The following is a 25,079-nucleotide window of genomic DNA, read 5'->3' as shown; positions in this document are numbered from 1 at the left end:
CTGTGCACTGCACCCGTGCCAGCTTAATTAGTGTCTAGCTTTCTGGCCTAAAGGGCTCAACGCTACACCGAGGTGGTTCCCCAGATGGTAGAGTAGGAGTGGAGGCGGCCTGCTGTGATTCCTACCCTGTGACCTGGGTTCCCATTGGCGGCATCTTCTGGGGTGACCGGGCCTGGATGGGCCTGGCTGCTGCTCGGGCGTCCCAGGTGGCATGATGCCACCCTGTTCCACCCGCTGGCCAGCCAATGCACCAGGGACAGGAGGGAGGGAGTCCGAGGTGCTGCACTGTTCCGGCACCTATCCTGCAGAAGTCACCGGCACGGGACCCATCACCTCCTCCTCCCTCGGGTTGCCCGATGGCCCCCGGGCTCTTCCATGGGATGGGGGTGCAAGCGAAGCCATTGCCTGAAGCTCCCCCGCCACCTGGCACTGCCAGTCCTGGAGGCACACTCTGGTCTCGACCAGGATCCACACGCTCGCGGCCATGGAGCACAAGGAGTGGAGCATCTCCCTCTGGGACTGCACCATATCACGCTGCAACTGTGCCATCAACTTCGGGCTTGTGTCACATCAGCCAGTGACTGCGCCATCTCCCTCTGAAACGGGCCACCTACCTTTGTGTCTGCGCCACAATGGCCGGCGCCTGAGCAATGCGGTTACTTCTGGCAAGTGGCTCTCCAGTCTTTGGCATCAATGTTCAGGAGTGAGATGGGTCTCTGTGACCCACATTCAGTCGGGTCTTTGTCTTTTTTAACGATCAGTGAGATCGAGGCCTGTGCCAGCGAGGGCAGCAGGACCCCTCTCGACAGCGATTCATTGACCATCTCCCACAAACTTCTTATAGAAATCCACTGGGAACCCCTCCGATTCCAGTGCTTTCCCGATTGCATGGAGTTAATATTCCGCGATCTCCATCAGTCCTAACGGTACTTCCAGTCCCTGTCTCTTTTCCTTCCCCACAACTGGTGTGCCCAGCCCGTCGAGGAACTGTTTCATCTTTGAGTCCCTCTCCGGGGCTCGGAGGTGTACAGTTCCTGGTAAAAGATGTGAAGCCTCTGTTGATCTCGTCTGGAGCCATGATCACCCTGCCATTCCTGTCCTCATCTGTGCTACCTCTCTTGAGGCAACCTGCTTCCTCACTGGTGGGCCAGTAGGCGGCTAGCCTTGCACCGGTGCTCATAAAAGACCCCCCAGTGTCTGGTGGAGCTGGTTCACTGCATTCCCAGTGGAGAGCTGGTCAGATTCCATTTGTAGTGTTTTCCTCTCCACCACCAGCTCCACTTTCAGGGCCGTGGAATACCGTCAATCCAATTCCAATATCAGTCAAGAGCTGCTGCCTAACCAGATTTTCCTTTCATAGAACATATTACATAGAACATTACAGCGCAGTACAGGCCCTTCGGCCCTCGATGTTGCGTCGACCTGTGAAACCACTCTAAAGCCCATCTACACTATTCCCTTATCGTCCATATGTTTATCCAATGACCGTTTAAATGCCCTTAGTGTTGGCGAGTCCACTACTGTTGCAGGCAGGGCATTCCACGCCCTTACTACTCTCTGAGTAAAGAACCTACCTCTGACATCTGTCTTATATCTATCTGCCCTCAATTTACAGCTATGTCCCCTCGTGCTAGACATCACCATCCGAGGAAAAAGGCTCTCACTGTCCACCCTATCCAATCCTCTGATCGTCTTGTATGCCTCAATTAAGTCACCTCTTAACCTTCTTCTCTCTAACGAAAACGGCCTCAAGTCCCTCAGCCTTTCCTCATAAGATCTTCCCTCCATACCAGACAACATTCTGGTAAATCTCCTCTGCACCCTTTCCAATGCTTCCACATCCTTCCTATAATGCGGCGACCAGAATTGCACGCAATACTCCAAATGCGGCCGCACCAGAGTTTTGTGCAGCTGCAACATGACCTCATGGCTCCGAAACTCAATCCCTCTACCAATAAAAGCTAACGCACCGTATGCCTTCTTAACAACCCTCTCAACCTGGGTCGTAACTTTCAGGGATCTATGTACATGGACACCGAGATCTCTCTACTCATCCACACTGCCAAGAATCTTTTCATTAGCCCAGTACTCTGTCTTCCTGTTATTCCTTCCAAAATGAATCACCTCACACTTTTCTGCATGAAACTCCATTTGCCACCTCTCAGCCCAGCGCTGCAGCTTATCTATGTCCCTCTGGAACTTGTAACATCCTTCCGCACTGTCCACAACTCCACTGACTTTAGTGTCATCTGCAAATTTACTCACCCATCCTTCTACGCCCTCCTCCAGGTCATTTATAAAAATGACAAACAGCAGTGGCCCCAAAACAGATCCTTGTGGCACACCACTAGTAACTGGACTCCAGTCTCAACATTTCCCATCAACCACCACCCTTTGTCTTCTTCCAGCTAGCCAATTTCTGATCCAAACTGCTAAATCACCCTGAACCCCATGCCTCCGTATTTTCTGTAGTAGGCTACCGTGGGGAACCTTATCAAACACTTTACTGAAATCCATATACACCACATCAAATGCTTTACCCTCATCCACCTCTTTGGTCACCTTCTCAAAGAACTCAATAAGGTTTGAGAGGCACGACCTACCCTTCACAAAACTGTGTTGACTATCTCTAATCAAATTATTCCTTTCCAGATGATTATACATCCTATCTCTTATAAACCTTTCCAAGATTTTGCCCACAACAGAAGTAAGGCACACTGGTCAATAGTTACCTGGGTTGTCTCTACTCCCCTTCTTGAACAAGGGGACAACATTTGCTATCCTCCAGTCTTCTGGCACTATTCCTGAAGACAAAGATGACTTAAAGATCAAAGCTAAAGGCTCAGCAATTTCCTCCCTAGCTTTCCAGAGAATCCTAGGATAAATCCCATCCGGCCCAGGGGACTTATCTATTTTCACACTTTCCAGAATTGCTAACACATCCTCCTTATGAACCTCAAGCCCTTCTAGTCTAGTAGCCTGAATCTCAGTATTCCCCGCAACAACATTGTCTTTTTCCTGTGTGAATACTGATGAAAAATATTCATTTAGCACCTCTCCTATCTCCTCAGACTCCAAGCACAACTTCCCACTACTGTCCTTGATTGGCCCTACTCTTACCCTAGCCATTTGTTCATTTGTGACATATCTGTAGAAAGCTTTAGGGTTATCCTTGATCCTGCCTGCCAGAGACTTCTCATGTCCCCTCCTGGCTCTTCTTAGCTCTCTCCTTAGGTCCTTCCTAGCTAACTTGTAACTCTTGAGCGCCTAACTGAACCTTCCTGTCTCTAAGAGCCCTGTGCACTCTTATTTCCCCCCTGATCACTGCCTTTAATGCCTCCCAGAATGTGGAGGGACAGACCTCCCTGTTCTGGTCGCCGGTTACGACCTGCCGCTGCCTTCTGACATCACAGAACGCCTTGACGGTGAGGAGGGCGGTGTCCAGCCTCCATGGGGGGTGCTGGGCCCAGCCTGTCTCCAACCTCACATGCATGTCGTGTGGATCGTGATCCAGGATTACTATTGCCGAATATTCAACCCCTATCACCCCTGGAAGTACAGACTTACCCACTATGAAGAGGTTTATGTGGGAATAGGATTTGTGGAAGGGGGAGATGAAGGAGAATTCCTTCTCCCTCAGGTGGTTGAACCTCCGTGAGTTCACTCTCCCCCCTCGGCAGCCTCCCTCCCCTATTGTGGCTCCTGTTCTAGGGCTAAATTTGTCTGTTTTTGGGTACTGCACTCAGTTGAATTCTCCCCCTGATGAGTTGGTGGGAGCCTAAGTCGGGGATCTCTGCCATGGTCTTTTTATTGAACTCGGCAATGTCCCAGTTTGGGTGTATATATTTACAAGTACCACTGGGGCCCCTTCCAGGTTCCTGTTAACCATTGAATATCATCACTGTAATGGCTGTCCTTTTGTGCAACAGTATGACCACCCCCCTTGCCCTTGTGTTGAAGAACACCTGATAAGTCTGTCCCATCAACTTTTCCTTACCCTCAGTCAGTCCTTCTCTCTTCACCGCGTCTCCAGGGGCTCGAGGAGGTTACAGTGATAGTGATTTGACACAATCTGGTGAATTTAGAAAGTTTTGGGTTGATTTCTGTGAATTTTCTACGATGTTAATGTGAACAGATATTTGAGTGCAAATGATTCCGTGTGTAAATCTCGACACAGGTGTAGCAGTGAATCCCTTCCCCCTTCACCACATCCCACCCCTGGACTGTCGAGAACCACCATGAACTCTGCCCCCCACGCTCCAAGGATGACTGACCTTTGTCCGGGGTCACCTCTGGGACTTGGTTCTGTTGGGGACTCTTTGGCTTGAAGCTTACTTGAGCGTAAGTTGTCTCCGATTCAGCTGTGAGAGACAGAGATAGAGAGAGTGAGTGAGAAGGTATAAGGAACACTGAGGATCTCTGGTCAGTACGTGTGACGTAGCTGGCACACAGAGGACAACGACGCAACAACAACACACATATCCCCCTGACCACCAGCCCTGACACACAACAAAATGTAACAAGGACTGTGAATTAGTAACGACTTAACTCACACCCGTACCAAGTCAAACATGTGACAAGAACACATGGAAATTGAGGACTAACTAACATAACAATGATATGAGGGTCATATGACTGAGGCCCAATGGACACACAGTTAGGATTCAACGTATGTGTTATGTGTTTTACGTTAAACACAATTAAGATATAACATGCACAAAATTAAAGAGCAATGGACACATTACAGAATTCGAACAGGTGCAGGACGCACATGTAACTGGGATGTAACTACAATGTAACTTTCATGTGACTGAGATGTCACTGATAGGAAAGAGGCGTATTGCTGACGTGTGTGAGAAAGAAGAAATTCAATTTGTAACCATTGTTGAACAGACCCGTACTGAGGTAGAAAGGAAATAAGGAGTAACAGATACATAATTAGGCTGCAACAGGTACATTACTAAGTTGTAACAAACGTGTAACTAATGTGGAACAAAGACATAGCTATGGTGTAACAGACACATAACACAGGTGTAACAGACACATAACACAGGTGTAGCAGACATGCAACTAAGATGTAACAGACATGTAACTAAGGTGCAACAGAGAGATAACTAAGGTGTTGCAGCATTTAACTAAGGTGTGACAGACACATAACTAAGGTGTAACAGGCACATAACTAACTTGTGACAAACACATCACTAGGATGTAAGAAACATGTAACTAAGGTGTGACAGACACATAACTAAAGTGTGACAGATACATAATTAACATGTAACAGAGACATAACTAAGGTGTAACAGACATGTAACTAAGATGCAACAGATATTTCATCATTAATAACACAATTGAGATGTAAATAAGGTGTAGCAAATGTGACACAACAACTGTATCATAAAACAGATATATGATGTCAGTAACTGACCTCTTGTATGGATCTCAGATTTTTGATTTCGTGCAGCAAAATTCAGCTCCGAATACGTTAACTCGTAATCATCTAGAAGAATTAAACAGACACAAAACACGATGTGAACAGTTAAGATACAGAGTAAAGCTCACTCTACACTGTCCACATCAAACACTCCCAGGACAGGTACAGCATGGGTTAGATACAGAGTAAAGCTCCCTCTACACTGTCCCCATCAAACACTCCCAGGACAGGTACAGCACGGGGTTAGATACAGAGTAAAGCTCCCTCTACACTGCCCCATCAAACACCCCCAGGACAGGGACAGCACAGGGTTAGATACAGAGTAAAGCTCCCTCTACACAGTCCCCATCAAACACTCCCAGGACAGGTACAGCACGGGGTTAGATACAGAGTAAAGCTCCCTCTACACTGTCCCCATCAAACACTCCCAGGACAGGGACAGTACAGGGTTAGATACAGAGTAAAGCTCACTCTACACTGTCCCCATCAAACACTCCCAGGACAGGTACAGCACGGGGTTAGATTGAGAGTAAAGCTCCCTCTACACTGTCCCCATCAAACACTCCCAGGGCAGGTACAGTACAGGGTTAGATACAGAGTAAAGCTCACTCTACACTGTCCCCATCAAACACTCCCAGGCCAAGTACAACACGGGGTTAGAAAGTTCCTTCACACTGTCTGCATGAAAAACCTAGACCCAAATGATAGGTACAGCATGGGGCTAGATATGGAATAAAGCTACTTGTCCCCAACAAACAGTTCAAGGACAATTACAGCATGGGGTTAGATATAGAGTAAAGCTCCCTCTACACTGTCTCCATCAAACACACCCAGGACAAGTACAGGAAGGGGTTAGATACAGAGTTAAGCTCCTCTGTACTGTCTCCATCAGGAATCCCGAGGACAGGTACAGCACACAGCTAGATACAGAGTAAAGCACCCTCGACACTGACTCCGTCAAACATTACCAGGACAGGTACAGCACAGGATTAGATACAGAGTAAAGCTCCCATGACACCCTCCCCATCAAAACCTCCCAGGCAGGTGCAGCACAGGTTAGATACAGAGTAAAGCTCCCTCTATACAGGCCACATCAACACTCGCAGGACAGATACAGCACGGCATTAGATACAGAGTAAAGCTCCCTCTACACTATTTCCCATCAAACACTCTAGTGCAGGTACAGCACTGGGTTACATAGAACATAGAACATTACAGCACAGAACAAGCCCTTCGGCCCTCAACGTTGTGCCGAGCATGGTCCGAAACCAAGATCAAGCTATCCCACTCCCTGTCATTCTGGTGTGCTCCATGTGCCTATCCAATAACCGCTTGAAAGTTCCTAAAGTGTCCGACTCCACTATCACACCAGGCAGTCCATTCCACACCCTAACACTCTATAAGTAAAGAACCTACCTCGGAAACCCTTCTATGTCTCCCACCCTGAATCTTATAGTTATGCCCCCTTGTAACAGCTACATCCACCCGAGGAAATAGCCTCTGAAAGTCCACTCTATCTATCCCCCTCATTATCTTATAAACCTCTATTAAGTCGCCTCTCATCCTTCTCCGCTCCAAAGAGAAAAGCCTTAGCTCCCTCAACCTTTCCTCATAAGACCTATCCTGCAAACCAGGCAGCATCCTGGTAAATCTCCTTTGCACCCTTTCCAATGCTTCCACATTCTTCCTATAATGAGGTGACTAGAACTGCACACAATACTCCAAATGTGGTCTCACCAGGGTCATGTACAGTTGCAGCATAACCCCGCAGCTCTTAAACTCAAGCCCCCTGTTAATAAACGCTAACACACTATAAGCCTTCTTCACAGCTCTATTCACTTGAGTGGCAACCTTCAGAGATCTGTGGACATGAACCCCAAGATCTCTCTGTTCCTCCACATTCCTCAGAACCCTGCCATTGACCCTGTAATCCACTTTCAAATTTTTTCTACCAAAATGAATCACCTCGCACTTATCAGGGTTAAACTCCATCTGCCATTTTTTGGCCCAGCTCTGCATCCTATCAATGTCTCTTTGCAGCCTACAACAGCCCTCCACCTCATCCACTACTCCACCAATCTTGGTGTCATCAGCAAATTTACTGACCCACCCTTCAGCCCTCTCCTCCAAGTCATTGATAAAAATCACAAATAGCAGAGGACCCAGCCCTGATCCCTGTGGTACACCGCTGATAACTGGTCTCCAGTCTGAAAATTTTTCATCCACCACCACCCTCTGTCTTCTATGATAGCCAGTTACTTATCCAATTGGCCAAATTTCCCTCTATCCCACACCTCCTTACTTTCTTCATGAGCCGACCATGGGGAACCTTATCAAACGCCTTACTAAAATCCATGTATATGACATCGACTGTTCTACCTTCATCTACACACTTAGTTACCTCCTCAAAGAATTCAATCAAATTTGCGAGGCAAGACCTACCCTTCACGAATCCGTGTTGATTATTCCGGATCAAGCTGCATCTTTCCAAATGGTCATGAATTGTATCCTTCAGGACCTTTTCCATTATCTTCCCGACCACCGAAGTAAGACTAACTGGCCTATAATTACCAGGGTCATTCCTATTCCCTTTCTTGAACAGAAGAACAACATTCGCCACTCTCCAGTCCTCTGGCACTATCCCCGTGGACAGCGAGGGCCCAAAGATCAAAGCCAAAGGCTCTGCAATCTCATCCCTTGCCTCCCAAAGAATCATTCAGAATATCCCATCTGGCCCAGGGGATTTGTCGATCCTCAGGTTTTTCAAAATTGCTAATACATCCTTCCTCAGAACATCTACTTCCTCCAGCCAACCCGCCTGAATCACACTCTCATCCTCAAAAACATGGCCCCTCTCCTTTGTGAACACTGAAGAAAAGTATTCATTCAACGCCTCTCCTATTTCTTCTGATTCCATGCACAAGTTCCCACTACTGTCCTTGACCGGCCCTACCCTCACCTTGGTCATTCTTTTATTTCTCACATAAGAGTAAAAAGCCTTGGGGTTTTCCTTGATCTGACCCACCAAGGACTTCTCATGCCCCCTCCTAGCTCTCCTAAGCCCTTTTTTCAGCTCATTCCTTGCTACCTTGTAACCCTCAAGCGACCCTACTGAACCTTGTTTTCTCATCCTTACATACGCTTCCTTTTTCCTCTTGACAAGACATTCAACCTCTTTTGTGAACCATGGTTCCCTCACACGGCCATTTCCTCCCTGACTGACAGGGACATGCCTATCAAGGACACACAGTATTTGTTCCTTGAACAAGCTCCACTTTTCAATTGTGCCTTTCCCTGACAGTTTCTGTTCCCATCTTATGCTCCCTAATTCTTGCCTAATCTCATCATAATTACCCCTCCCCCAATTATAAACCTTGCCCTGCCGTATGGCCCTATGCAATTGTGAAAGACACCGAATTATGGTCACTATCTCCAAAGTGCTCTCCCACTAACAAATCTAACACTTGGCCCGGTTCATTACCCAGTACCAAATCCAATGTGGCCCCACCTCGTGTCTTAATGCTTCCTCTATACAATCCCCATTAAACATGCCAAGGCAGGTAGACCATGGGATTTGATACGGAGTAAGGCTCCATCTGCACAGTCCCCATCAAACACTGCCAGGACAGTTATAGCACAGGGGTAGATACAGAATAAATCTCCCATGACTTTGTCCCCATCAAATCCTCCCAGGACAGATGTTGCAAGGGGTGAGATATGGAGTAAAGCTCCCTCTATACTGTCCCCATCAAACACTCCCAGGACAGGTACAGCACGGAGTTAGATACAGAGGAAAGCTCCCTCTACACTCTCTCCATCAAACACTCCCAGGACAGGCACAGCACAAAGTTAGATACAGAGTAAAGGTCCCTCTACACTGTCCCCATCAAACACTCCCAGGACAGGTACAGCACGGAGTTAGATACAGAGGAAAGCTCCCTCTACACTCTCTCCATCAAACACTCCCAGGACAGGCACAGCACAAAGTTAGATACAGGGTAAAGGTCCCTCTACACTGTCCCCATCAAACACTCCCAGGACAGATACGACACGGGGATAGATACAGAGTAAAGCTCCCTCTACCCTGTCCCCATCAAACACTCCCAGAAGAGGTGCAGCATGGTGTTAGATAGAAAGTAAACCTCAATCAACACTGTCCCCCATCAACCATTTCCAGGGCAGGAACGGTATGGGGTTAGAGGGGTAAAGCTCCCTCGACACTGCTTACATCAAACACTCGCAGGAGAGCTACAGCATGGGATTAGATACAGATTTTTTAATTTTATTTTTAAAATAATTTTTATTAAAGGTTTTCATAAAATATCAATAACAAAATGGAAAAAAAACAACAGGGTTAAGTACCAAACACAATCTAGAAAAGCAACCCCCCATACCCCGCCCCCACCCCCCCTCCCGTACATAAATAATAAATTAACATTAACACCCCGACTTAACACAACCCCCTCAGACCCTTCAGTGTAAATAACAAAAACAAAAGTAAAGTAAACCCCACCCCCCGAGCTGCTGCTGCCATTGACCAATGTCTATCGTTCTGCCAGGAAGTCTAAGAACGGTTGCCACCGCCTAAAGAACCCTTGTACCGACCCTCTCAAGGCGAATTTCACCCTCTCCAATTTAATGAACCCTGCCATATCGCTGATCCAGGATTCCACCCTTGGGGGCCTCGCATCTTTCCACTGAAGGAGAATCCTCCGCCGGGCTACCAGGGACGCAAAGGCCAGAATTCCGGCCTCTTTCGCCTCCTGCACTCCCAGCTCCGCTGCCACCCCAAATATTGCGAGCCCCCAGCCCAGTCTGACCCTGGATCCTACCACCCTTGACACCGTCCTCGCTTCGCCCTTCCAAAATTCCTCCAGCATGGGCATGCCCAGACCATATGGGTGTGATTTGCTGGGCTCCCTGAGCACCTAACACACCTGTCCTCATCCCCAAAGAACCGGCTCATCCTTGTCCCGGTCATGTGTGCCCTGTGCAGCACCTTAAACTGTATGAGGCTGAGTCTCGCACACAATGAGGAAGAGTTCACCCTCCCCAGGGCATCTGCCCACGTCCCTTCCTCAATTTCCTCTCCCAACTCCTCCTCCCACTTACCTTCTACCTCCACCACCGAGGCCTCCTCCTCCTCCTGCATCACCTGGTAAGTTTCCGAGATCTTCCCCACTCCCACCCACCGGCCCCGAGAGCACCCTGTCCTGTACTGTGTCCCTCTTCCACCTTTGGAAACCTCAATTGGTCCAGGAAGCAGCCCATCCCTCCCTCCGCCCATGGGGGCTCGGATCGGTACAATTCCTCGTAAAAGTCCCTGAAGACCCCATTGATGCCAACCCCACTCCGCACCACACTCCCTCCCCTGTCCTTAACTCCCCCGATCTTCCTAGCTGCGTTCCGCTTCCGAAGCTGATGCGCCAGCATCCGGCTTGCCTTTTCCCCATACTCGTAAATCGCCCCCTGGGCCTTCCTCCACTGCACCTCCGCCTTCCTGGTGGTCACCAGGCTGAATTCGGCTTGGAGGCTGCGCCTCTTCCTCAACAATCCTTCCTCGGGCTCCTCCGCATACCTTCTGTCTACCCTCACCATCTCCCCCACCAGCCTCTCCCTCACCCCCCCGCTCCCTCCGCTCCTTGTGGGCCCTAATGGAAATCAGCTCTCCCCTCACCACCGCCTTCAGTGCCTCCCACACCATCCCCACTCGGACCTCCCCGTTGTCGTTGGACTCCAAGTACCTCTCTATACTTCCTCGGACCCGCTCGCTCACCTCCTCGTCCGCCAACAGCCCCACCTCCAAGCGCCACAGCGGGCGCTGGTCCCTCTCCTCCCCCATCTCCAAGTCCACCCAATGCGGTGCGTAGTCCGAAATGGCTATTGCCGAATACTCAGTATCCTCTACTCTCGCTGTCAGCGCCCTACTCAAATCAAAAAAGCCGATTCGGGAATAAGCCTTATAGACATGTGAGAAGAATGAAAATTCCCTAGCCCCCGGCCTTGCAAATCTCCAAGGGTCTACCCCTCCCATCTGGTCCATAAACCCCCTCAGCACTCTAGCCGCCGCCGGCTTCCTACCCGTCCTATACCTGGAGCGATCCAGTGCCGGATCCAGCACCGTGTTAAAGTCTCCCCCCATTATCAGGCCCCCCACTTCCAAGTCTGGGATCTGACCCAACATACGCCGCATAAAACCCGCATCGTCCCAGTTCGGGGCATACACATTGACCAGTACCACCCTCTCTCCCTGCAACTTACCACTTACCATTACGTACCTACCGCCATTATCTGCCACAATGCTCGACGCCTCGAATGACACCTTCTTTCCCACCAAGATCGCCACCCCTCGATTTTTGGCATCTAGCCCCGAGTGAAACACCTGACCTACCCACCCTTTCCTCAATCTTACCTGGTCTGCCACCTTCAAGTGTGTCTCCTGAAGCATAACCACATCCGCCTTGAGCCCCTTCAGGTGCGCGAACACACGGGCCCGCTTAACCGGCCCATTCAGTCCCCTTACATTCCAGGTTGTCAGCCGGATCAGGGGGCTACCCGCCCCCTCCCCCGCCGACTAGCCATGACCCCCTCCTCGGCCAGCAACGCGCCCGCACCCCACACCCGGCCCGTTCCCCACAGCAGCATACCCCCGTCTCGACCCCCCCCCCCCCACACTCGCTCCAGCTCCTCCTTGACCATAGCAGCAGCAACTCGATTCCCCCCCACCCAACACCACCACCCCCCCCCCACCTCCACCCCGCTAGGACCCATCCCAGCTGATTTACTCCCCCCATTACACTTCCGCAAGTCAGCTGACTCCTGCTGACCCCGGCCACTCCCGCCTCTCCTTCGACTCATCCCATTGTGTGGCACACCCTCTTCTCCCGTTCCCCATCCATAGGCTCTCCCTCCTCCCCCTTCCCTTCTAGGCGCGGGAAACAACCCTCGCTTCCCCGCCCCCTCCAGTCTTCAGCACGGCAAAAAGCCCGTGCTTTCCACCTACCCGGCCCTGCCACCTCTGACGCAGCTCCTTTTACAGGCCCAGTCCCCTCACCCCTGACTCGTGTCTCCCCCTCCCCGCGGGGCCCCATCTCACCGCCAGTCACCACCCCTGTTCCGTTTACCTACCCCCCTCCAAGAGCCCCCCCCCCGACCAACCCAACCAAAACAGTGCCCAACCCACCCCAGCCACCCTCACCAACCCGAAAGAGAAAAACACAGAGAAAAAGAAACCCGGAGCAATACAATACCCTCGAGAAACAAAAAAATAAACATTACATATCAACCGCAGTCCTCAATCGCCCATCCCGACCCTCAATCTGTATCCAACTTCTCGGCCTGAACAAAGGCCCACGCCTCCTCCGGAGACTCAAAATAATGGTGCCGGTCCTTGTAGGTGACCCACAGTCGCGCCGGCTGCAACATGCCAAACATCACCCCCCTCCTGTGCAGCACCGCCTTCGCTCGATTATACCCGGCCCTCCTCTTCGCCACCTCCGCACTCCAGTCCTGGTATATTCGAACCTCCGCGTTTTCCCACCTGCTGCTCCTCTCCTTCTTGGCCCACCTGAGCACACACTCCCGATCGACAAACCGATGAAACCGCACCAGCACCGCCCGCGGAAGCTCGTTAGCCTTCGGCCTCCTCGCCAGCATTTTATGGGCCCCTTCCAGCTCCAAGGGCCCCTGGAAGGACTCCTTTAGATACAGATTAAAGCTCCCACTACACTGTCCCCATCAAACACTCCCAGGACAGGTATAGCACGGGGTTAGATACAGAGTAAAGCTCCCTCTACACTGTCCCCATCAAACACTCCCAGGACAGGCACAGCACGGGGTTAGATACAGAGTGAAGCTCCCTCTACACTGTCTCCATCAAACACCCTTTCTCTCTCTGTCTCTCTCTCTCCATCTGGGCCTGTCTTTCTGTATGTTTCTCTCTCGCTATTGAAAATTATGTATAACCCACTGGGTGTTGTTGTGTCGTTGCTGATGATTCTCATATTGTTGTCACTGTCCGTGATGTGTGTGTGAATGTTTCTCTCGCTCTATGTCTCTCTGTCTCTCTGTCTCACTTCCGTTTCTCTCCTTTCTCCTTTTCTCTCCCTCAGCTGTGTCTCAATCTTTCTTCAAACTTAGAAACGCGACCAAAACTTCCTCAAACCTGTTTGTGTCTCTTTGTTCCTTTTCGCACTGACACTTCCCCTGAGATCAGAGTGAGAGGCTGTTTGCACTGACTCCAGGGGCAGCAACCCCTCTCTCTCTCTGTCTCTCGCAATCCCTTTGTCTCCACATACTTTTGTCTCTATCACTCTCTCTCTCTGTCAGATTCCCTCTCTTCTGGAGGGGCACCAATATCCTGGCTGGGAGATTTGCTCGAGTCACTCGGGAGGATTTAAACTCGTATGGCAGGGTGATGGGAACCAGAGCGTTAGCTTAGAAGGTGTCATAACTGAAGGGGGAGTAGAGAACAAAAATAAGAGAACAACATCACCCTCTCTGCTCAAACACAGTGGTTTGAACTTAGAGCAGTTTTTGGGACATGGAACTGTGATGTTATCACAGAAACATGGTTAAAGGAAGGGCACGATTGGCAGCTGAACAATGGAGGATGTAGATGCTTCGGGAGAGATAGAGGGGGATGTAAAAGGGGTGAGGGAGTAGCATTACTGGTTAATGAGAATATTATAGCCGTATTTCAGGAGGACACCTTGGAGAGCTCACACAATGAGGCAATCTAGAGCTCAGGAACAGGAAGGGGGCAATCACAATGTTGAGGGTTTAGGGTTTATTACCGGCCCCCCAACTGCCAGCGAGAGATAGAGGAGCTGATACGTAGAGAGATTTTGGATAGGTGCAAAAGTAACAGGAATGTTGTGGTCGGGGATTTTAATTTCCCCTATATTGACTGGGACTCACTCAGTGCTCGGGGCTTGGATGGGGCATAGTTTGTAAGGTGTATCCAGGAAGCCTTCTTGATGCAAGATGTACATAGTTCAACTCGGGAAGGGGCAGTACTAGGCTGGTATTGGGGAATGAGCCTGGACAGGTGGTTCAGGTTTCAGTAGGGGAACATTTTGGGAATAGTGACCACAGTTCCAGAGGTTTTATGGTACTTTTGGATCGGGATGAGGGTAACCCTCGCATTAAGGTGCTAAACTGTGTGTGATGAATGGTTACTGCCTTATCATCATGTAAGGTGATGTCCCCTTTAAGACCGGGCTTGGAACCCTGGGGACTCCGCCTCTGGCTCCGCCCATCTGGGAGCCATACATAAAGGCCTGCCTCATGGTCTGTGTAGCAGTCAGCTCTCGTCCATATCTGTAGCACAGTTATTAGCCTAATAAAGCCTTCTTTACAGTTTAATCTCTAAGCATCATTATTGAGGGTACCTCAATTTATTAGGCTAAACTAGATTCAGGATGGACGCAGGCCTAAAACCAGAGAAGCTCAATCTGGAAGCACGAACGCCGGAGGCAAAGGAAATTTTTAAATACTGGCTGCGGTGCTTCGAGGCCTACCTGGACTCCGCAGAGACTCCCATCCTGGGGCCACGCAAGCTGCGTCTACTCCACGCCCGGGTGAGTCACAGAATCTCCGCCACGCTCGAAAAGGCGGCGACTTATGAGGAAGCGATTGAGTTGCTCCGCAAGCGGTTTGTCAAACCCGTCAATGAGGTGCACGCCCGGCATCTGCTCTCTACCTGCCGGCAGCGCTCGGGGGAATCGCTCGACGAGTTTGTTGAGAAGCTCACCGCGCTGGCCAGGGACTGTGACCATCAGGATGTAACAGGGGAAGTCCATATGAACCTGCACATCAGAGTTTCTTTCGTGTCCGGCATCCGCTCGACCTACATCCGGCAGCGACTGCTCGAAAATGGGGCAAAAGACCTCCAGGAGACGCTAACGCTCGCCTCCTCGCTGGAGGTGGCCCGACATAACTTGGGTACGTACCCCGCGGACTCTGCCAGCCCCCCCCGGACTTCCTCAGACTCGCCCGTATTACAGGCCTGCGCCACACGGCGACCCGCTCACCATGGGGGCACACCTTGCTACTTCTGCAGGCAGGGCCAGCACCCACGCCCACGCTGCCCAGCCCGCTCCGCGATCTGCAGCGGCGGCGGGAAGAAAGGGCACTTTGCGAGGGTCTGCCTGGCCAGACCCAGGGGCCAGAAAAACAACGAACAGCCGGCCCGAAAATCAGGCTCTCAGGCCCGCAGGCCTCGCAATGCTGCTGCGCACCGACCCGACACGTCCTCTTCTGACGCGTCATCAGCCTCGTGCGAATCATGGGAGCGGCCATCTGGTCGGCAGCCATCTTCTCGACCCGACACGTGCGACCAACGGCAGCGGCCATTTTACGACTCGCGACTGGGTGCGATCACTCTCGATCAAACTCGGCCAAAACACCTGCAGAACTCCAAGATGCAGGTCCAGGTCAACGGGCACGACACTGCATGCCTCTTCGACTCCGGGAGCACGGAGAGCTTTATCCACCCTGAAACGGTAAGGCGCTGCTCCCTACGCACCCATCCCACATCCCATACCATAGCCCTCGCATCTGAGTCCCACTCGGTACAAATCACGGGGTACTGTATTGCGGATCTCTCGATCCAGGGTGCCAAATACACCCGTTCCAAATTTTATATCCTCCCTCACCTCTGTGCCCCCCTGCTGCTCGGACTGGATTTCCAGTGCAGCCACCGAAGCCTGACACTGAAGTTCGGTGGACCCTTGCCCCGCCTCACGGTGTGCTGCCTTGCGACACTGAAAGTCGCACCCCCCTCGCTATTCGCTAACCTCACTCCCGACTGTAAGCCCGTCGCCACCAGGAGCCGGCGCTACAGTGCCCAAGATATGGCTTTTATCAAGTCAGAGGTCCAGCGTTTACTGGGAGAGGGGGTCATCGAGGCTAGCAACAGCCCTTGGAGAGCGCAAGTGGTGGTAGTCCGGTCCGGGGAGAAGAAACGGATGGTCGTGGATTATAGCCAGACCATAAACCGATTCACGCAGCTTGATGCGTACCCCCTTCCTCGCATCGCGGAAATGGTAAATCGGATCGCCCAATACCGAGTCTTTTCCACGGTCGACCTCAAATCTGCCTACCACCAGCTCCCCATCCGACCAAAAGACCGCCTCTATACTGCCTTCGAAGCAGCCGGCCGGCTCTTCCACTTCCTCAGGGTCCCCTTTGGTGTCACAAATGGGGTCTCCGTCTTTCAAAGGGCGATGGACCAAATGGTGGACCAGTACGGATTGCGGGCTACATACCCGTACTTGGACAATGTCACCATCTGCGGCCATGATCAGCAGGACCATGACGCTAACCTCAAAAAGTTCCTCCAGACCGCCCGAGCCCGTAACCTGACCTATAACGAGGGCAAATGCGTTTTCCACACCACCCGGCTGGCCATCCTCGGCTATGTCGTGGAAGACGGGGTCCTAGGTCCTGACTCCGACCGCATGCGCCCCCTTAAGGAACTCCCTCTCCCCCGCAGCCTCAAGGCCCTCAAACGGTGCTTGGGGCTTTTCTCCTATTACGCCCAGTGGGTCCCCAAGTATGCGGACAAAGCCCGCCCACTCCTAAAGACCACCACTTTTCCCCTCTCGGCTGAGGCTCAATTGGCCTTCAACCGCATCAAGGCCGACATCATCAAGGCCGCCATGCACGCGGTGGACGAAACCATCCCTTTCCAGGTAGAGAGCGATGCATCAGACATCGCCCTGGCTGCTACCCTCAATCAAGGAGGCAGACCAGTAGCGTTCTTCTCCCGAACCCTCACCGCCTCCGAGATTCGACACTCTGCAGTCGAAAAGGAGGCACAAGCCATTGTGGAGGCTGTGCGGTGCTGGAGACACTACCTCGCCGGTAGGAGGTTTACCCTCGTCACCGACCAACGGTCGTTCGCCTATATGTTCGATAACACGCAACGGGGCAAAATAAAAAACGATAAAATTTTGAGGTGGAGGATCGAACTCTCCACCTACTCGTACGATATCAAGTATCGTCCAGGGGAGCTCAACGAGCCCCCAGATGCCCTGTCCCGCGGCACATGCGCCAACGCGCAGGAGGACCGCCTGCAAGCCATCCACAATGACCTCTGCCACCCGGGGGTTACCCGGCTCGTCCATTTCATCAAGTCCCGCAACCTACCTTACTCAACCAAGGAGGTCAAGGCCATGGTCAGGGCCTGCCAGGTCTGTGCAGAGTGCAAACCGCAGTTCTATCGGCCAGACAAGGTTCGGCTCGTGAAGGCCTCGGGCCCCTTTGAGCGACTGAGCGTGGACTTCAAGGGGCCCCTCCCGTCCACCAACCGTTATGCCTATTTCCTCACCGTGATCGATGAGTTCTCCCGTTTCCCATTCGCCATTCCCTGCACCGACATGACCTCAGCCACGGTGATTAAGGCACTGCACAGCATCTTCACCCTGTTCGGTTTCCCTGCTTATATCCACAGCGACCGGGGTACATCGTTCATGAGCGATGAACTGCGTCAGTATCTGCTCAGCAAAGGCATCGCCTCGAGCAGAACGACCAGCTATAACCCACGGGGAAACGGGCAGGTGGAGAGGGAGAACGCGACAGTGTGGAAAGCTGTCCTTCTGGCCCTGCGGTCGAGAAATCTCCCAACCACCCGCTGGCAGGAGGTCCTACCCAATGCCCTACACTCCATTAGGTCACTCCTCTGCACGGCCACAAATGAGACCCCTCACGACCGATTGTTTCTCTTCCCCAGGAAGTCTACCTCCGGGGTCTCGCTTCCACCTTGGCTGACGGCTCCGGGACCTGTTCTTCTCCGGAGGCACGCGAGGAGCCATAAAACGGACCCCCTACTTGAAAAGGTCCGACTGCTCCATGTCAACCCCAGCTACGCCTATGTGGAGTACTCCGACGGCAGGCAAGATACGGTTTCCCTCCGGGATCTGGCGCCCGCTGGATCCTCCACCACAGACGCCCCTTCCCGCGCCGCTCCCCTGCAGGACCCGTCGCCCCCTACAACACACCCCCTTCCGGCCCTACCACCTGTTGGTGAGCACCTACCGCGCCTACCCTTTACACACCCCGCCGGCGCCGGCACCGCTACCCCCGGCCCTGCCTAGTCCCCCTGCCCCAACCCGGACCGAAGCTCCGACCGCTGTGCTCCCGGATGTGCCCTCAACCGGGACGTCCGTGCCCGCCGCACCACCGCCCGAATTGAGGAGATCGAGGAGGACGATCCGGCCGCCGAGACGGATGGACCTATGATGGCACTTCACCCCCGCCGGACTCCTTTTTAAACAGGGGGTGAATGTGATGAACGGTTACTGCCTTATCATCATGTAAGGTGATGTCCCCTTTAAGACCAGGCTTGGAACCCTGGGGACTCCGCCTCTGGCTCCGCCCATCTGGGAGCCATACATAAAGGCCTGCCTCATGGTCTGTGTAGCAGTCAGCTCTCGTCCATATCTGTAGCACAGTTATTAGCCTAATAAAGCCTTCTTTACAGTTTAATCTCTAAGCATCATTATTGAGGGTACCTCAATGTGGAAAGGCAAATTACATAATATTTGACAGGAATTGAAGAATTTGGTTTGGGTGCGGCTGTTGGAGGGTAAATCCACATCGGACATGAGGGAGTCTTTCAAACAACAGTAGATTGGGATTCAGGAAAGTCATGTTCATGAGCGATCAAAGGATAAGTATGGGAAGTTTAGGGAGCCTTGGGTAACGAGGGATATTGCGAGCCTCATCAAAAAGAAAAAGGGGGCTTTTGTACTATCTATGAGGGTGGAAACAGTCGAAACCCTCGAGGAATATAAAGAAAATCAGAAGGTACTGAAGCGGGAGATTAAGAAGGCTAGGAGGGGTCATGAAAAGTCCTTGTAAGTAGGATTAAGGCGAATCCCACAGCTTTTTATTCATATGTAAAAATCAAGAAGGTGGCCAAGGAAAGAATTGGACCACCTAAGGACAGTGGGGGGAATCTATGTGTTGAGCCAAAGGGAATGGGTGAGGTACTAAATGAATACTTTGCATCAGTGTTCACCAAAGAAAAGGATTTTGTGGAAGATGATTCTAGGGTAGGATGTGTGGACAGTCCAAGGAGAAACTATTGGGTGTTTTAAAAAGCATTAAGGCAGATAGGTCTCGTGGGCCGGATGGTATTTACCCCAGAATATTGAGTGAAGCAAGGAAGGAAATTGCTGGGCCTTGACTGACATCTTTGTATCCTCATTGGCTGCGGGTGAGGTCCCAGAGGACTGGAGAATAGCTAATGTGCTGCAGCTGTTAAGAAAGATAGCAGGGAGAGCAGCATGTGGCGCAGTGGTTAGTACTGGGACTGCGGCGCTGAGGACCTGGTTTTGAATCCCAGCCCTGGGTCACTGTCCATGTGGAGTTTGCACATTCTCCCCATGTCTGCGTGGGTTTCAGTCCCACAACCCAAAGATGTGCAGGTTAGGTGAATTGGGGACGCTAAATTGTCTCTTATTTGGAAAAAAAAATAATTTGGTCCTTTACATTCGTTAAAAAAAAAAGAAAGGTAGCAGGGATAATCTAGGAAGCTGGTCGGTATCAGGTAAATTATTGGAGAGAATTCCCAGGGACAGGATTTATACCCATTTGGAAACAAATGGACTCATTAGCGATAGACGGCGTGTTTTGTGAAGGGGAGGTCGTGCCTCACTAACTTGATCGAGTTTTTTGAGGAGGTGACAAAGATGATTGATTAGGGGAGGGCGGTGAATGTTGTTTACATGGACTTCAGTAAAGCCGTTGACAATGTGCCTCATGCCAGATTGGTACTAACGGTGAACTCAGAGGTAACGTAGCAAGATGATGCAAAACTGACTGGTCACAGAAGGCAAAGGGTAGCAGTAGAAGGGTGTTTTTCTGAATGGAAGGTTGTGGCCGGTGGTGTTCCACGGGGATCTGTGCTGGGGCCTCTGTTGTTTGTAGCATACATAAACGATTAAGAGGAAAATGTAGCTGGTCTGATTAGTAAGTTCGCAAACGACACCAAGGTTGGTGGAGTGGCAGATAGTGTTTAGGATTGTCACAGCAGGACACAGATAGGTTGGAGACTTGGGCAGAGAAATGGCAAATGGAGTTTAATCAAGACAAATCTGAGGTCATGCATTTAGATAGGTGAAATCATTTAGATAAAGGCAAAATATCCAGTAAATGGCAAAACTCTTAGGAATATAGAAAGTCAGAGAGATCTGGGCATGCAGAAGTGGCAACAGAAGTGGACAAGTAGTCAAGAAAGTTTGCCTTCATTGGACGGGGCATAGAGTATAAAAACTGGCATGTCATGCTACAGTTGTATAGAACCTTGGTGAGGCTACACTGGAATATTGCGCACAATTCTGGTCGCTACACTACCAGAAGGGTGTGGAGACTTTGGAGAGGGTGCAGAGGAGGTTTGCCAGGATGTTGTCTGATCTGGTGGGTGTTAGCTATGCGAAAGGCTGAATATACTCAAACTATTTTCAATAGAAAGACGGAGGTTGAGAGGTGACCTGATAGAGGTCTACAAGATTATGAGGGGCATGGATAGAGTGGATGGGCAGGCACTCTTCCTTTTTTTAATAGATTTTGAGTACCCAATTCATTTTTTCCAATTAAGGGGTAATTTAGCATGGCCAATCCACCTACCCTGCACATCTTTGGGCAAAATGCTCCATTTTGCCGGCAGCCTGGGGGTTTCCCGATGGCGGGTGGCTGCCCCACAATGGGAAGCCCCATTGATCGGCCGGCGTAACAGAGCATCCCGCCGGCGGGGTGAGGCAGAAATGTGGCGTGGCGGGGCGGAGACTTCATGCAGCAACCCAGATTTGATTCCCGGCTTGGGTCACTGTCTGTGTGGAGTCTGCACGTTCTCCCCGTATCTGCGTGGGTTTCCTCCGGGTGCTCCGGTTTCCTCCCACAGTCCAAAGATGTGCAGGTTAAGTGGACTGGTGAAGCTAAATTGCCCTTTGTGTCAAAAAAAAAGGTTAGGTGTGGTTACTGGGTTACAGGGATAGGGTGGAGGTGTGGGCTTAGATAGGCTGCTCTTTCCAAGGGCTGGTGAAGTCTCAATGGGCTGAATGGCCTCCTTCTGCACTGTAAATTCTATGATTCTATGATTTACTTATCTAATTCTTGAGCAAATGTTCGAATTTAATTAAGTGTTGTGTAATAAATTAGCCTTGTTTGTGAAACACTGCTTGCTGTTCTTTGTCAACACTACAACCTTCACCATCTCTCTCTCTGTTTCTCTCCCTCTCCCTGTCTCCCCCTCTCTCTTTCTCCCTCTATTGAAAGGTTTATCTTACCCGGACTGGGTGTTGTGTCTTTGCTGATGTTTCTCATATTGATGCAGCTGCTATCCTGCTCCCTGGTTTGTGTCTGAGGGTCTCTCTCTGGGTCTCTCTCTCTCTCTGTCTCCTCTGTTCCTGTCCTGTCTCTTTCTCTCTCTCTCTCTCAGATGTGTCTCACTCTTTCCTCTGACTCGATGCCTGCGTGAGAACTTCCTCAAAGCTGTTAGTGCCTCTTTGTTCCTTTTTGCAATGACACTTCCCGTGATATACAAGTCTGTGGTTGTTCTGACTCCGTGTCCAGCAGTTTCCCAGCAACAATCTCTCACTCCAACTTTCACACTCTCCTCACTCTGTCTAGCTCTGTCTCTCTCACAACATCTTTCAAACTCTCTCTCTATCTCCCTCTGTCTCTCTCACATCATCTTTCGCACTCTCTGTTTCTCAATCTATTTTGCACCATATTTCACACTCTCTGGGCGGAATTCTCTGAAAATGAGCCTATGTCCCCAGGCCGCGAGAAAACGGGCACAAATCACTCTGGACTTTCCTGGAGAAAGTGCAGAGTGATTCTCCGTTTTGAAGGGGGCTGGCAGGGCCCCGGAGTAGTCCTCGCAGCTCCAGCTGCTGATACGGGACCCTGCACGTCCGGCTGCTGCCCCGCGCAACATGGCGGACCCATACAGCGGGTCAGCCCCGACAATATAGGCCCCCCCGCAGATTGCGCGTGCCCACCGATCAGTGGAACCCGATCGTGAGCCTGGCTGCTCCCTCCCCCCGTGACTGAGTCCACAGCCGCCATTCCGAGCTCCCGCTGGGTGGAACCGTGAGTGAACCACACCGGCAGGAACTCGGCCAGTTGTCGGTGGAGAATCACCGTGGGTGCGCGCGCGATTGCCGGCGTTTCTCCGGTCCCTGGAGAATCGTGGGAAGGCGTCGGACACGATCGCAGGTCTGACGCCCTATTCTCTGACTCCGCGCCAAGCACGATTGTGGCGCGGCGGCTCGGAGAATCCCAGCCTCTGCCTCTGTCTCTCTATCTCTTTCACACCATCTTTCACACTCACTCTCTCTCACACACACACTCGCACACATTTTTCACACTTTCCGTGCGGGATTCTCCCTTCTGCGGACTAAGTCACCACGCTGGCGGGAAAACCGGTGCCAACCACTCCGGCGTCAACTGCCCCCGAAAGTGAGGACTTCTCCAGGTTTTCGGAGGCTAGTTTGAGGCCGGAGTGCTTGGCGCCGCTCCAGCCCGTGCTGAAGGGCCGGCACGAGTTCGCGGATGCGCGGAACAGCCGGCGTTATCTCACGCATGCGCGGAACACCCGGCATTATCTCACGCATGCGTGGAACGGCCGGTGTGTTTCCACTCATGTGCAGACTGGCCGGCGGGCGCGAGGGTTCTCTTCTCCGCACCGGCCCCTGTGCAATATGCTGGAGCCCAACAGGGGCCCGGCGCGGAGGAAAGAAGGCCCCCACGGAAACAGCCTGCCCGCAGGATCGGTAGGCCCAGATCGCGGGCCGGGCCACTGTGGCCCCCCCCCACCGGGTCGGATCCCCCCGCGACCCCACCCAGGACCGCCCCCATCGGAGCCCGGAGAATGGCCGGGGGGGGGGGCGCTGTCAATGGCCTCCGACCGGCGTGGCGGGAATCCCGCCGTCCCCCGAAACACGGCGCCGGTGACTAGGGCAGCCGGCGTCGGGGCGGCCGGGCGGGATTCACGCCTCCCCCTGGGGATTCTCCGACCCGGCCGGGGGGGGAGGTCGGAGAATCCCGGCCTCTGTCTCTCTCACACAATTTTTCACACTTTCTCTCTCTGTCTCTCTCTGTCACTCTCACACTTTCAAACTCTCTGGCTGGGATTCTCCGTCCCGCCAGCCCTGTTTTCCGACACGGCCCCGCCGGAAGCGGGATTCTCTGTTCCCTCAGCCGGAATCCCGCTGCCGTGGGTGTGCTGCCAGCAAAGCGGAGGATCCCGCAGTCTGTTTCTCTCTCTCTGTCTCTCTTTTTTTCAAACTCTCCCTCCCTGTCTCTATCACGCCATCTTTCAAACTTTTTCTTGTCCTCTGCCTGTCTCTATCTCTGTCTCTGCCTATCTCTGGCTGTCACTCCATCTCTGTCTCTGTCTCTCTCTCCCTCTTTCAAACTCTCCCTCTCAGACTCTCTCATACCATCTTTCAAACTCTCTCTCGCTCTCTGCCTCTCTCTCTCCCTATTTCTGTCTGTGTCTCTCTTTATCTCTGTCTCCCTCTGTCTCTGTCCCTCTCTCTCAGTCTCACTCTCATTCTCTCTCTCAATCTGTCCCTGTCATTCTATCTCTCTTTTACTGGGCAGCACGGTGGCACAGAGTTTAACACTGCTGCCTCACAGCGCCAGCAACCCCGGTTCTCCCTTTCTGTCTCTCTCTCTCTGTCCCTCACAGGCAAAATGCCCCTCTCTCGTCTGCCTCTGTTACTCTCTCTTTCTCTCTCTCTCTCTCACCCGCTCTCTCTGTCTGTCTCTCCCTCTCCCTCTGTCCCTCTCTCTCCCTTGACTCTCTTTCTCCATTTTTGTCTCTCTCTCTCTCTATCTGTCCCTCTCTCCCTCAATCTCTCTCTCTCTGTCTCTTTCTCTCTGCCTGTCTCTCTGTTTCTCTCCCTCTCTGTCTTTCTCCCTCTATTGAAAGGTTTGTCTTACCCGGACTGGGTGCTGTATCTTTGCTGATGTTTCTCATATTGATGCAGCTGCTGTCCTGCGCCCTGGTTTGTGGCTGAGGGTCTCTCTCTCTCTCTCTCTGTCTCTCTCTGTCTCTCTCCTCCGTTCCCCTCCTGTCGCCTTCTCTCTCTCTCAGATGTGTCTCACTCTTGCCCCTGACTCGGTGTCAGTGTGAGAACTTCCTCAAAGCTGTTTGTTCCGTTTCGCACACTTCCCGTGATATAAAAGTGTGCGGGCGTTCTGACTCTGTGTCCAGCAGTTTCAAAGCAAAAATCTCTCATTCTATCTTTCACTCTCTCTTTCTCTGTCTCTCTCACACCATCTTTCAAGCTCTCTTATTCTATCTCTCTCACACTTTCACACTTTCTGGGCGGGATTGCCAACACTCACGCCGAAATCGCGAAACGCGATTGGGAGGAGAATAGCTCCGGCACCTCGGAAATGGCATAAATGCTTCGCTTTCCGAGTGCGGTTGAAGTACTGTAGCCATCTGGGATGGCCACTTTCAGCATATTAAATGGACACTCGCAGAGCATACAGGGGAAAATGGATAATGCAAAGCAACAAGCAGGCACAGAGCCTGAATGTGTATTTGCAAGACAGTCTGCAGACGGAACCAAAACCCTGGGTTGATTTACATATTGATGGCCCATCTCCGAGGAACAAAGAA

The 25,079-nt window shown here is 51.8% G+C and overlaps 1 protein-coding gene across 1 annotated transcript in view; it reads right to left on the bottom strand.

The window, feature by feature from the left end:
• LOC140392371 (CD209 antigen-like protein C) overlaps positions 1-24,527 on the bottom strand; it is a 208,921-nt gene extending 184,394 nt beyond the window's left edge. The window contains exons 1-3 of the mRNA XM_072477667.1: positions 24,392-24,527; positions 5,426-5,497; positions 4,275-4,361 (exon numbers count right to left, since the gene is read on the bottom strand). Of these exons, the coding sequence (XP_072333768.1) occupies positions 4,275-4,361; positions 5,426-5,497; positions 24,392-24,428 (196 nt within the window). The 5' untranslated portion in view covers positions 24,429-24,527. The remainder of the gene's footprint in view (positions 1-4,274; positions 4,362-5,425; positions 5,498-24,391) is intronic.
• Between the last annotated feature and the right edge of the window lie 552 nt (positions 24,528-25,079).

This window comes from Scyliorhinus torazame, chromosome 16, assembly GCF_047496885.1.
Source record: "Scyliorhinus torazame isolate Kashiwa2021f chromosome 16, sScyTor2.1, whole genome shotgun sequence".
Taxonomy (NCBI): Eukaryota; Metazoa; Chordata; class Chondrichthyes; order Carcharhiniformes; family Scyliorhinidae; genus Scyliorhinus; species Scyliorhinus torazame.
This window is presented reverse-complemented; position numbering and strand designations above follow the sequence as displayed.